The sequence below is a fragment of the Euphorbia lathyris genome, chromosome 2, assembly GCF_963576675.1.
Source record: "Euphorbia lathyris chromosome 2, ddEupLath1.1, whole genome shotgun sequence".
Lineage (NCBI taxonomy): Eukaryota > Viridiplantae > Streptophyta > Magnoliopsida > Malpighiales > Euphorbiaceae > Euphorbia > Euphorbia lathyris.
In genome coordinates this window covers 43662350-43676384 of record NC_088911.1, presented here as the reverse complement: position 1 = coordinate 43676384, position 14035 = coordinate 43662350, and the positions used below count along the sequence as shown (strand labels likewise).

General features: G+C 37.2%; 1 protein-coding gene across 1 annotated transcript; it reads right to left on the bottom strand.

Annotated features, from left to right (window-relative positions):
* Positions 1-9248: 9248 nt before the first annotated feature.
* On the bottom strand, positions 9249-13492 carry LOC136217961 (protein SAR DEFICIENT 1). Its single transcript, XM_066004681.1, has 7 exons — positions 13323-13492; positions 13151-13226; positions 11910-12474; positions 10643-10803; positions 10336-10530; positions 10129-10225; positions 9249-9965 (listed from the first exon to the last, which is right to left on the bottom strand). The coding sequence occupies exons 1-7, from the start codon at positions 13415-13417 to the stop codon at positions 9712-9714; spliced, it is 1443 nt and encodes a 480-aa protein (XP_065860753.1). The 5' UTR covers positions 13418-13492; the 3' UTR covers positions 9249-9711.
* Positions 13493-14035: the final 543 nt, after the last annotated feature.

Below are 14035 nucleotides of genomic sequence, written 5' to 3'. Positions count from 1 at the left end.
CGAGGCCGAACAAAGAAATTACATGACAGGTTGGAAACTCTCCGTCATAACACGAAATCAGAGGAATATCAGAGGGTTCAAAAGGAATTGGATTTAGTAAGAAATGAACAGGAAGCTTATTGGCGTCAAAGAGCAAAAATCCAATGGCTCAAGGAGGGGGACAGCAATTCTCGTTTTTTCCACGCTTCAGTTAAAGCAAGGAGGAAACGTAACGATTTTGTTAGATTGAAAGACGAAGAGGGAGTGAGTCGATCATGGCAGACGGGCCTCGCATCCAGTATTCAGAAGCATTATATAGATATCTTTCAATCCCAAGGCAGCGAAGGTCTTCACGTCACTGATTTAATTCATAATCGAGTACCGGAGGGGCTAAAACGTCAGTTGAGCCGTGCTTATACCGTTGAGGAAGTAAAGAAGGCAGTTTTTGAGATGCATCCGGACAAATCACCAGGGCCGGACGGACTTAATCCGGGGTTTTACCAACAACATTGGCAAACTATAGGGGATGACATAGCCAAGTACTGCATTGAGTGTCTCAATGCTGGAAATATCCCGACTGAGCTTAACCGTACAAACCTTGTTCTTATTCCAAAGAAGAAGCAACCAGAGAGCAAAGGATCTCCTTCTCAGTTCCCGGTCTTTTTCTAACGTTCTCCTATTCACCTGGGACTGAAACTGCAAGAGCTCGTTAACCTGTTATTTAGTAACGAGCGTAGGGCGGAGGTCTTAGTATAGCACCAGCTTACGTTCTTATGAGATTTTGAGTTACCTCTCTTTAACCTTTCTAGCTCTACTCCTAGCACTAGAACCTATCCTTCCTTATATCCCCTTATATTCAAATCTAAACAAACGGCCTTCCGTGCTCTTTGGTCCTCACAGAAGATTCCAAGATAAAGGCTCACAAACCATAGGAAGGGAAGATTGACTTGAATTGGGAGTAGACTCATGTCAAACCTACACATGGCATAACAAGTTAATGGTAGATAGCCATTTTGGTTCTTTCCAACCGGTCTTACTTCAGTAAAGCTCACGTTGATATCAACTATCTACATAGGAGTTATCTTTCTCGATGAGAATTGAATACGAATTAAGCCACTACGCACTAACTCTAAAGAGATATCATAATAATAAAAAGAAATAATTACGCTAGGATCTTGCTTACTATTGACTTTCCTCTAAGAGCAGGTTCAAGCTTTAGTAGCCTAAGTCCAATCATGCTAAAAAAGGGAATATTCTTTACACACGCATCACTGATCTATCTTCCCTTTCGGGGTGTGCTATAAGTAGTTAGTTTGTTCTTCCCCTTCTACTTCCAATGAAAAAGTCAGGGTGAGCTCGATCGACCATGGGTGTTTTCAGTAGTCAGTATATCTTATTCTTTCTATTCCATAACTACCATATAAATTCCCATCTCATTTACCAGGCGTTTTTCTGCCAGCCACGAAATGGAGACAATTCATGGAGCATCTCGGACCTTAGACCAATTGCCCTATGCAATGTCATTGTCAAAATTATGACAAAAGTCATCGCCAATAGACTAAAGGGCATTCTGAATCATATTATCTCGGTAAATCAAAGCGCGTTTATCCCAAAGCGTTCTATAACTGATAATATTATGATTTCTTATGAGGTAGGTCACGCACTAAAATGGGGAAAGGTGGTAAGAAAGGATATGCGGCTTTGAAAGTGGACATGTTAAAAGCCTACGACAAGGTAGAATGGGCTTTTTTACAAGCGGTCATGATCAAATTCGACTTCCCAGATCAGTTTATCGAACTTGTAATGAGCTGTGTATCATCGGTGGAGTATCAAATTGTTAACCACAATGCAGAGTTTCCTGTTTTCAAGCCTTCTAGAGGGTTACGGCAAGGCGACCCAGTCTCACTGTATCTATTTATACTTTGTACAGAGGGACTATCAGCATTACTTCAGAAAGCCGAAATCGACGGGAAACTACATGGCTACCAAATTAGTCGAGACGCACCAATAATCACACACCTTCTATTTGCGGACGACAGTTACTTCTTCTTCCATGCATCGGTTGAAGAAGCTATTGTTATCCAGGAGATTTTTCAACAGTATGAAGCTGCCTCGGGTCAGAAAATAAACATCCACAAGTCCAAACTTTCATTCAGCGCAAAAGTCCCTCAAGAAAGGAGGTTGGAGCTATCGACTTTGCTACAGGTAAAAGTAGCCACTGAACGGGATCGCTATCTCGGCCTTCCCTCTGCAGTTGGTCGTAATAAAATGACTGCGTTCTGGTATATCGTGGATCGTATGGTTATTAAAGTAAGAGGGTGGCAGTCTAGACAGTTATCACAGAGTGGCAAAGAAGTTTTGATAAAAGTGGTAGCACAAGCTCTCCCGTCATATGTTTTCCAAGTATTCCTTCTACCTAAGTCCATTTGCAGTAAACTCGAAACCATCCTGAATGCGTACTGGTGGGGAAGAGGAATCAAATGGAAGGCCTGGGAAACTCTGAGCACAAGAAAAGAATAGGGTGGAATCAACTTTAGGCGTTTCCATGAATTCAATCTGGCTTTCGTGGAAATTCATGAGCCAACCTCTCTCATTGGTTAGCCGCCTGTTTAAAGCTCGCTATTTCCCCCAATCTAATTTCCGCGATGCGCAATTGGGATCCAACCCGAGCCTCATTTGGGCAAGTATCTTTCAGACGCAGGAAATGTTAAGAAGTGAGGTGCTTTCACGAATCGGAAATGGCCAGCGTACCCGCATCTGGAGTGACAGTTGGATCGGCTCAGAATCGGGGGTACCGGCGATGGTTCAGACAAATTCAGATCGGAACATGACTGTTGACAGATTAATTAAAAACGGTGAGTGGAACGAAGAGTTACTTACGAACCTGTTCACCTTAGAGGATAGACAATCGATTCTACAGATTCCTATTTCTAATTGTGGAAGAGAGGACCGTTTATGTTGGAGGAGGGACAAGAAAGGAGTATACAGCGTAAAAACGGCTTACTATTTCCTAGCGGAGGCATTTCCCAAACCACCGGACCCGGTGTGTAATGCCCCCTAGAGTAAGCTCTAGCAATTGTGTTGTCCCCCGAAGGTGAAAAACTTCCTGTGGTGCGCCGCATGGAATATTGTTCCAACCAAGGTAACCCTCTTTAATCGTCGAGTTGAGATTGATACAAAGTGTCCGTTTTGCCAGAACCATGGGGAAACACTAATCCATATTCTATTCTATTGTCCGTTCCTGGCTGGTGTTTGGCAAGCCCCGTTTATGCTTAATCTCAGAATATCGGATCATGTGGACACGAAAAATTGGTGGTGTGATGTTCTGAATAACAGCAGCAGTGAAAATGCAGGTCGGTGGGCTTCAGTGTTGTGGTTCGTCTGGTCGTGTCGTAACAATTGGCTTTGGAACAAAATTCGCACCCCTCCGGAACACTTATTCAGCCGTGCTACAGAAATTTGGCAAGCTTGGAGAGCAGCGAACAGCAAGGCTGAGAGCAGAACCCCCGGGGATAATGGTCGTATTGTGGAACGTTGGACGAGTCCCAGATCAGGAATTAAAATTAATTTTGATGCTGCTGTTAGTAGGACAGGGTATATTGGGGTTGGAGCTTGCATCCGTGATTGTGAAGGGCATTTTCTAGCAGGGAGATATAGAAGAATAACGGGCTTAATATCTCCAACGGCAGCGGAAGCAATCTCATGTAGAGAAGCCCTCAGTTGGATCAAAGATAGAAGGGAGACGGAAGTTTGTGTGGAAGGGGATGCGCAGATAATTATTCAGGCGTTACTTCAAGAATCCGGCGAAGATAATTCCCACCTTCGCCTTGTCCTTTCTGACTGTCAGGTGTTAGCAAGATCAATACCGAGTAGTTCTTTCGATTTTGTGCGTAGATCAGCTAATCAGGTTGCGCATGAAATGGCTAGACTAGGATTGTCAAGCCCTGTAGTGACAGTAACCAATTTACCCCCTACTGAGATTGTAAGCCTTTTGGCTATTGATTCTTTACATTAATTCAATCCATTTATTCATTCAAAAAAAAAAAAAAAACTATAATATATATAATGGACTTCGTTTGAATGGTTTATCAAACTTTATTTTTTTTCCATACCCACCCAATTAATAATTAGAAATCTGCAATGAGGATTGATCCGAGTGGTAAGGAGTTGAATCTCTATTGTAAGATTTGAGATTCTATTCTTCATTCTGTCAAAATTCAGTAAGAGCCTATTTTGGACTCCTAAGCTCGTTTAGTGATCCGAGATCCGCCAAATTTGATTTTTTTAGGCTAGGTCCATTTTTAGATAACGGGTTAGGTCCATTGATCCAAATTAAAATTAATTGGTCCATTAATTAATTTAAATTAAAAATACCTCAAAAGATTATTTGAATACGAAATATTTATAAATTCTAATAGTTAGAATTCACTTTGTTAATTGAATTAACAATCAATGGTTTTTGTTTTAACATTAGATTTTAAGTGTTTTGGTTTTAAAATTGAGAATGGTTCTCATTGTTACGGAATTTCACTAGGAACAAATTAAGGCACAATTAGCTCTAGTAACGTATCAGAATATTTCATTGGATGAAATTGATCAATGGTTGATCGGATAAATTATATATACGTGGTTCCAATTAAACAGTTATGGATTTTTTATTCATAAATTGTTTATGTGTGATCTTGTTTGGTGAAATTATATGGGCTTTTATCTATTTCCTATTGAGCTGTACTTATAAATACAACATGTGTGTCATTTTGTATTCTTATAATTTATTTTAATTAGAATAGTTGGTTTTTCAGAATTAAATGTAACATCAAGAAGCCCAGATGGAGATGGAGCCTATGCATGATGGGCCGGATCAACTGGTGCAGACTGAACTTAGGCTCTAGATTTTACTACTAGTCAGTTCCAACAAGACCCTAGACAGGCCCATTGAACCACGGTCAAAGCAGCCCTGAAGTACTTTAAAAGGACTAAGAATATCTTCTTAGTGTATATAGGTCAGAAAGAGTTGTCTGTGTTTGGATACACTGATGCTAGCTTCCAATCTGGCCCCATTGAGGAGAAACCGCAAACTGGGCATATGTTCTTATTAAACAAAGTTACTATCAATTGGAACAGCTCAAAACAAAGTACAATTGCGAATTCTACGATATAAACTAAATATATTGCTACATCAGATGCAGTAAAGGAAGACGTTTGGTTAAGGAATTTTATCACTGAGTTAGGAGTCATTCCATCTATCCTAGACTTAGTTGACATCTTATATGATAACACGATGACTATTGCACAAGACAAAGAGCCCCGGTCACACCAAAGAACCAAACATGTACTTAGAAAATTCGATCTTATTCTAGAGATCATCGATAGAGGAGATGAAGCTAGTTTGGGTTGTATCAAAGGAGAGTGTCACAAATCCATTGACCAAGCAGCTACCTTATAGGCTCAACATGACGGCCATACTAGATCTATAGGGATTAGGACTATGCCTAGTTAGGACTAGTACAAGTGGGAGATTGTTAGTGTATACCTTAGTCCTCAGATGTTTTAAAATGATTATTATTAATAAAAATGCATAATCCATTCAGATCATTTTATCATGTACAAAATTAACTTAACAGAGTATCCTAATATAATGATCTCCACATGTTTGGAGGGTTGAGGATCCAGAAAAGTGAAACCATGGGGCGATTAGATACTATATTAAAATGTCCCTAGTCTGTTGTCATCGTGGGAATGATAATGAACAAAAGATTAGTATATGTCTAGGTTATGATGGTATTTGACCGGTCATAGACATGAAATGTTAGACCAAACACGTAGGGCTTATGAAACAGTAAGCACTGGACCGATCGGCTTTTGAGAATACCACATGGTCATGTGTTATAAGTGTATCTCATGTAACATTTATAGTGGATTTCTTAGACCCGAAATCACTATGAAACCTAGATGAGACACCACATACTTTTGTTATCGCCTAACTGACCGGTAAATTGGTGCCAAGTATATGTTAGCCATGTATAATTCTGAATCATGTTGAGGGACCATGAGTTTTATGAGGGGATTGTTTCTCTCCTATGTGAGAGAGGATATCACCGGCCACTTGATTGGTAAATCTTATAAGTGTACCGGCATACCCAAATAAGGCAGGATGATCTCTGTTAATTTGAAACTTATTAGCTCAATAGGAATCAAGGAATGCTTTAGTAATAGATGAGCGTGATATGACTATGCCTCATGGTAAACATCAATGTCCATTAGCATGAGAACACATAAAGTTTCTATTAGGTTCTTGTTACGTTCGTACGAGATTTCAATCAATCTGGATAATCGTAGTATTTTGCTAGAGATCACTTTGGATTAGTGAACTGAATGATGGATTCACTACCAGAATTAAACGAGCCTACAGGATCGCACGATTAGAAAGTTTGGCCAAATCAAGTTAGAGTAATCTAGGGAGAATATAATGGTAATATTAATTCTGGAGCTATTGATTACAGTGCTAATTTAATTGGATTAAAGTCAGGCTCGAGATCACTCCAGACACTTGGAGTTCAGTTAACATAATCGTCGATTATATTTTATTGGAAATATAGATCAATTAGAACTAATATATTAAAGATTAATTGAATTAATATTTAATCGAATCCATAGATTATATATATATATATAGTTTTTTTTAGCGAATTTGTTTTGGGAGCAAGTTGGTATTCGGGTTTGTCATCGGTGTTCTAAACCCCCTTTCTCCCCTATCGCTGGGTACAGCGATGCCCCAAGTGGGGGAGGGGGAATGGACCCGTATGGGCCATTAAAATAAGTATAATCCCTATATAGACGATGAATATAAGTATATAATCGTATAAGATATGGAATACTCTGATAAAGTATATTAGGAACAGTAGAAAAAAAAATTGCATTTTTCAAACTTCGATGAATTTTCTTTTGATATTATTGTAGAAGTGGGATTTTTCAAGTGATGCGGGTTATGTTTATCGTCAGTCGAAGATTGGTAAGTCACAGAATGGAGGTTAGAATTGAATCAAGTTTTCAAGGGTATAGGTCGGAGAATTCAGAGCAAGCGGAGTTCAGTTTGGGAATGTAGCAGCGGTCGATTTAGGGCAGAACCTCGGTGGTCGTTCAAAAGCCAGGGAAGTTCTCTTCTCATCTCGATCAACGAGAACAATGATCATCTAAGTGGGGGAGAGTGTCACAGGTGGAGATTTGGCCGTAGGCAAAGTAAATTGGTCGTAGGCAAATCTCAGCCCGTGACATGGGCCAAGGCATTGGCGTTGGTGTGGGAAAGGCATTGGGAAAGATTTGTGGCAGAATTGTGGAAGGCCAAGCCATCGGCGAGAAGTTGCGGCAGCGGCAGGAAGATCGAGCCCATCGATTATGTCGATTGGGGAAAAATATCGCCGAGTGGTGAATGGAACATATGAATGTCAACTGGTTGTGGGCTTGGACTCGGCATAAGAAATACTATAGGGGGACAGGGTCTCAATCGTCGGATCTCCGCCAACCCCTCTGCCAGTTGTCGGGGCTTGTTTAAGTGATCCATCCTCATCCACTAGGGACTAGGAGAGTCGGACATCCAGCCTTCGGGAAGGGAGGCAGATGTCTCCGTTCGGGTGGAATCCCGGTGGATACTTTGGGTGGGTCCATAGTGTGGGCTATATATATATATATATATATATATATATCGAGGTTTAACCACTGTAAACCCCTCCAGGATGGATTACAGATATATGAATTGATGGGATGTCTGATGATTAAAAGGGGATAGACCCCTTCGGATGGTGTTGGTTGGCCGAGTCTCGGGAAAACCACGACGCCACACAGGGCAATGGCTAGACCTTCGGATCGACTCCGTGACAATAGTTAGATTTTAATTAGATTAAAATTCTAGCTAATTGTATTCTGATTAGGAAAGAGAGATATTTTGTTGAATTTGGGTCTGCAGTCTAAGTACAGTCGTGCTCCGCGGATTATTACGGTTCGTTGGCAATTGTCGCCGCCGTTGTGGGTTAAGGCAAACACTGATGCTTCCGTTGTGGGTGGCTTGGCGGGTTGTGGTGGGGTTTTTAGGGATCACACGGGTGGTTCTTTGGGGTCTTATATTTTCCCGTTGAATTGTGCGTTAGTGCACATGGCTGAGCTTCAGGCGGTTTTATTTGCAATTTCTTATGCTTTTTCGCGTGGGTGGCGCAAGCTTTGGGTTGAGAGTGATTCTTCTTATATTGTGCATCTGTTTCGTTCTCGATTCATGGTTCCGTGGACTATGAGGGTGGATTGGCAGAACTGTTTGGAGCATATATTACAGATGGAAGTTGTTTTTTCTCATGTATTCAGGGAAGGTAATCAAGTTGCAGATAAGCTGGCTGATTTTGGTAGAGTTAGTCCGAAATTTTGTTGGTGGGATGGAATTCCGGATTTTTGTTCTTTTCTCCTTCGCGATAATGCTTTAGGTTGGGATTCTTTCCGTTTTGTTTAGTTGTTGTTTTCTGGATGTTCTGTTGTTCATTTTAGCTTTTGCTTTTAATAATATTGGGTACTACCCAGCCTTTATTCAAAAAAAAAAAAATTAAAAATCTATCCATATCTTAAGTGCAGGTGCCCCTTTCTAGTAGGTTTAGGATTTGTATTTGATACTATACAAGATATTATCATAGAGAGTTTTAGGTGAAGCCTTTTTGTGTATATTAGTAGGAGATCTCTTTGTAATCCTAAACACAAATACTCTATTAATTGTTTCAATTGATTATTAAAATCAATAATTGATAAATGTGCTAGCACACTATGGATTCAATTAGAACCTTTACATTTAAAACAGTAGAGTGAGTTCTCTGTTCAACTCTTCAATTTCTTTACAGTAGAATTGACTCTCATTCCATAGAGAATGGTGAACACGATTAATCCCATCTTAACATGTTTGTGAGCTTGAATGATTTATTTTGTAAAAGAAATTTTTTCTACCATTGCCTTACTAAAATCCCTTCGCTTACATCATATTTTCCAAGGATTTTATTTATTCATGCATTTTTCTACTTTAGGCTATAGCCTAAAGGGAAACTTTTAATGCTCTAGTATTGAATTGATAAGGATCCAAGAGAGGTTGAGCGAAAAGAGATTTGAAGGTTTTGACCTAAAATCAACAAAGAAAAGAGTTGTAATTTTAAACGAATAAATCCAAGCTAAAACTTTGAAACAATTTGTGAAAATCTCCAACATATAAAAGAAGCTCACTTCTTTAAAGTAAATGCTCAACCTTCAAGATAAGTTTTTTTTTTATTGATAATAAGCTATATTTCTTACAAGGATTAATGTAAAATCCTAGGCATCAAACATGAAAAGACTAAAATAGACTAGCAATAACAAAAGTATTTACAAGAAAACTTGAATACCTCGTAGAGAAGTAATCAATGAAAAGACTAAAATACCGAACATCTTCTATTGGAATCTGCTCAATTCCGAATCTCTATTTTGATGGAGCATTTGGTTCCTCCGCATTTATTCGGATTTTCAATCTTCATACATTTGGATTGACCCTCAATCATTCGTTGATCATCCGATCTAGATTTATCCGGTTCTCCTTCTATCTAGATCTAAGATTTGGTTCTTTATAGCTCACCTTCCCTTAGCCGAAACTATTTACAAGAGATGTTCTCATCACAAAATTCAACTAAACACACATAAGGAATGGAACACCCCTCGTAGTGAATTCTAGACCGATCATTGGTCGCCAATATAGTTACAAGACCTAGGGGTCAAGTCATTGTCAACCCCGACGTCGGACGATGATTCAGAGATACTATAACCGATGCATGGACTAGCTACTGCACCATTTTGCCAATTGATGTATCCCATTTGTGCACCACTACTAGTACTAGTACTACCCATCTCAATATATGCATCACTTGTATATTCTATTTGATGAATTGCTTTTACCATGCCTTGATTCATCTCACTGGGGTACTCCTGTTTCCCTATTCATTAACATTTCAAGCAATCAATTTTTTTTTTTTTTATATAATTCTCATTAACAAAACAATATGAAGTTCAAGCATATAAATTTATGAAATTTAAATTTAGCTCTTCAACTTTGATTGCAGAATCAATTTGGTCCAAAATGATTTATCCAATACACACCTTGTGTGAGCAAACCAATATGACTTGAAATTCCAACCACCTCTTGTAAGGAGCTCCAATTTGAATATGCTTGTCTAGCCAAACTTTCAATATAGCCCTGGTCACCAAAAATCAAGATTGTCATAATTTATTTATGTATATATAAAATAACAACTCGTTTATTTGCCGAAAAATATTGTATATATATGAAAAATCATTTATACATACCCTATTGATGCTTGGAAGATCTCTAGTAGAGTATGTCTGGCCATTAATAGTGGCACTCACAACTTGACATATAGGGTTAAATGTCACACTGTAATTTTGACCCTGCAGTATATAATGTTTGCTCCCCATTACACATCTTCTTGCATGTTTGATGGTCACTTCCCACATTTTTTCTGACATTCCTGGGCCTAAAATCTGCTCAAATGTCAAAACAAAAAATATATATCAGTAATGAAGACTTGAATTGAATAATTAGTTTAAAATTTTCAATAAATACTAAAAAATCAATGCGAAATTACGTAAATACCCTTTTAAGCTTTTGAGGGTCAACAATGGACAATTTCAAGAAGTCTTGGACAGAGTTGATGTTATCAGAAGATAGCTTTTTGTGGAAAGCTCCATCTTTCCCAATCTTCTCCAGACGCCATACTTCATCATGCAACATTGGAGGGTGATGCTTTTTGTACACTACATTTATAAATTAAAACAAACTGTTAGTATATTATATTAAATCTAATCTAAAAACTATCTGATTTATATGTGACATTGAATAGTCTATGATCAGATCACATATCAAAGTCAGTCAATCTAAGAATTTTTTTAATTGATGTATCATTATCATCTATAAATAAGCAATTAAAATTTCCATTTAAAAGGAAACAAATATAAGAAAAATTCAATTAAATTGAAATTGACTGGAATGGAATGGATAAATTAAAGACAAAAACATATAACTTTTTTTTTTTTTTTTAAATGATGCTATATAACTTTTCATAGCAAGATAATGCTGCAATCTATGCAAACCATATCATTGACCAAACATCATGCCTATAAGAGATAAACACAACAAAACAAAGTAGAATCTTTTTTTAGATATTTTTTTGTGTGGTCAATTTAGTGTGTTTGCAAAGAGAACTTCTATTGTAATCATGTAACAATAAATCCATAAATAATGATGCATATTATCTTAATTATGATTGATTCTCGAAAAAAAAAAAAGATGATCGATTGTTAATTAGAATAAAAGTACATACGATACGATGACACTAATTGATTGGTAGAGTGTATTACTCTAAAAATACAATAAAATTTCTAGTGTTTTGAGATTGTATAGATTAAGTGCAGTTTTTTTTTAAAATAGAAAACATAAATTTTCTATTCAAATTATTAAAATATTAAATTTTAATTTAGTATATATATCATGATGATAACTTTGAGGTCAACCATTAGTTATTATTAATTAAACATGTATGAACAAATATAATAAAATTAAGCCATTTGATCAAGTAGAACATATTAATAGTATGATAGATTCTCCAAAAACTTTAATTAATTAATATTCCTGTCTAAATTTTGCAGAAAACATAAAATTAATAACTGTTTGACTCAATAGCTAGGAAGTTAGTTTTTGTTATATATGATAGGAAGTTATAAAAAAAAAAAACTATATATATAGACATAATCTTATATTTTATGTACACATATATAGTACTCTTACTATATTATAAGTTATATATAGCTGAATTCAGGCAAACATTTAAACATATATAGCAAGTTAGGAAGAAGAAACTCACATTCCCCACGATGATCTTTAACGACAAAAGCGTCGGTAATGGCTTCGCGAATCCGAATAGTTTGTGCTTGAGCTTGAACAACTCTAGCACCAATCCTAAACTTCCTGCCTCTAATCCAGCTAGAGTTATCAGTAAACTCAATTTCACCAATTGATGCAATTCCATCTCTCAATGTGACTGTCAAGCAATCTCCAGCAAGCAAAGGTCTTTTTCCTGTTCTCTCCTTCAATATTTTACTATCAAATGCTTCACTTGTCCAATTATTCTCATCATATGAAGGAAAATCTCCATCAACAACAACTATTTCTACTTTTATTGGATAAGGAACCGATGTTTGAACTTTTTGGCCACCACTCATTGTTTCTACTAGATGGATTTGAAGTGAATCTCCTTCTGAATCAACGATTTTACTCCCTGTGAATATTGGAAGTGTGAGTTTTCTCCTGAAGATTAGTTGTAAACTTGATGGTGATGAAACCGGTGCCTGAATTCGCAGCGACGGAGATCTACTGAACGTGCGTGATGATGAAAGCCTTTGTAGAGTACCTTCTACTTCTTCATTCACCTAATCATCATAAAATTAAACAAAACTTTGTTCAGAAAAGTATGAACTATGTATATTACTTGTCTTAGGGTTTATATTTTATATACATATATAAATTGCATGAACTAATCTAACAAGAAGAAATGAATCTATAACTTTTCTTCCCTAAATACTATCAGTGATTTAAAATATATATATACATGATGAACATTAAAGATATATAGAACTAGAATCAGTGGCGGAGCTAGCCTTGGACTCATGTGGGGGTCACGGGGATAGACCTCTTCGGTAGGAGTTGGCTGTCGAGATTTGGAGAAAGTTGATATGCCACACGGGCTCAAACCTGGGCCCGGTGACATTTGGTATCAGAGGCTAAATCAAACAAAGACCTTATGAAGTATGTTGTAGTCTCTTAACTAAGCAAGACCTTTTGTGAAGTGGGCGAGTAAGCTTTAACTAAACGAGTTCTTCGTGGTGTGAGGATGTAAGTTTTAACTAAACAAGTTCTTCCTAGTGTAATCAATAATGATTTAACTAAGCGTGTGAGCCAACGTTGCTTTAACTTATTGAGTACACAGCGTTGCTTTAACTTATTGAGTTTTGCATGGTGTGTGTGGGCTAGCGATACTAAAGATCCTAAATCGGGGGTGCAAGGGAATCCATTGCCCTGTTATGATATCTCATGTAAGATTCTTACCACTTTCCTAATCATAGGCTCCAAGGCTTTGCAGAACTTGTGCAAGGAATTCACCATAACTGCTTCTCCAATCACTCTGTCAAAATCAACAACAATATCATCATCTACGTTGCATGAAAACCGAAACTAACATATAAAAACAAAAAAAAACAGAAACGGAAACGGAACATACGAAGTTAAAGAAGGTCTAGTAGTAGTTCTGATTCGTTTTTCAGTAGGCTGATCATCAGAACCAGATGGCTCCTGAACAAACCTTTTTGCTGCCATATCTATATTAGATCAGAAAGAGAAAATGAATTTAGAGATGATGATGGATGAGGATGGGTCCAGTTCTATCATATATATATGGAATGGAAAGTGCTTGATTCGTTTGTCTGAATATAAGAAATAAATAATATTAAAAAAGAAGGTTCTTGGAATGATAAAGGAAACTACGTCTCAGTGAGCTAGGCCTGCATGATGTAGAGACTTTGACGTCAACTCTTTCTTTATGCTACATACCCTAATAATCAACGGCTCTGATTAGTTTGGATAATGGTGTCTTGTGTGTGAATACTTCATTAAATTACGTGGTATTGTTGTTGCCTTATTGAATATAGTCAAAAGCCTTACTATGTTTCTAAGAAACCCACTCTACTTCGGCTTAATTTCACCTCGCTAAAATGGGCAGAAATTGAGGTTTCATTATATTTTTTTTATCATGTTTACTTTTGGTTTTTGTGTTATAAGAATTCGTACTCCAACATTTAGTTCAGTATTCCACAAGTTAAGGAATATAATTATATTAGTCCAGTTATTCCTAATCAGTATCATCATTCATTTCTAAAATTACTCTTTAACCGATTAAAACATGATAAATAAAAAAGCAGAAAAAAACGTTAAAAA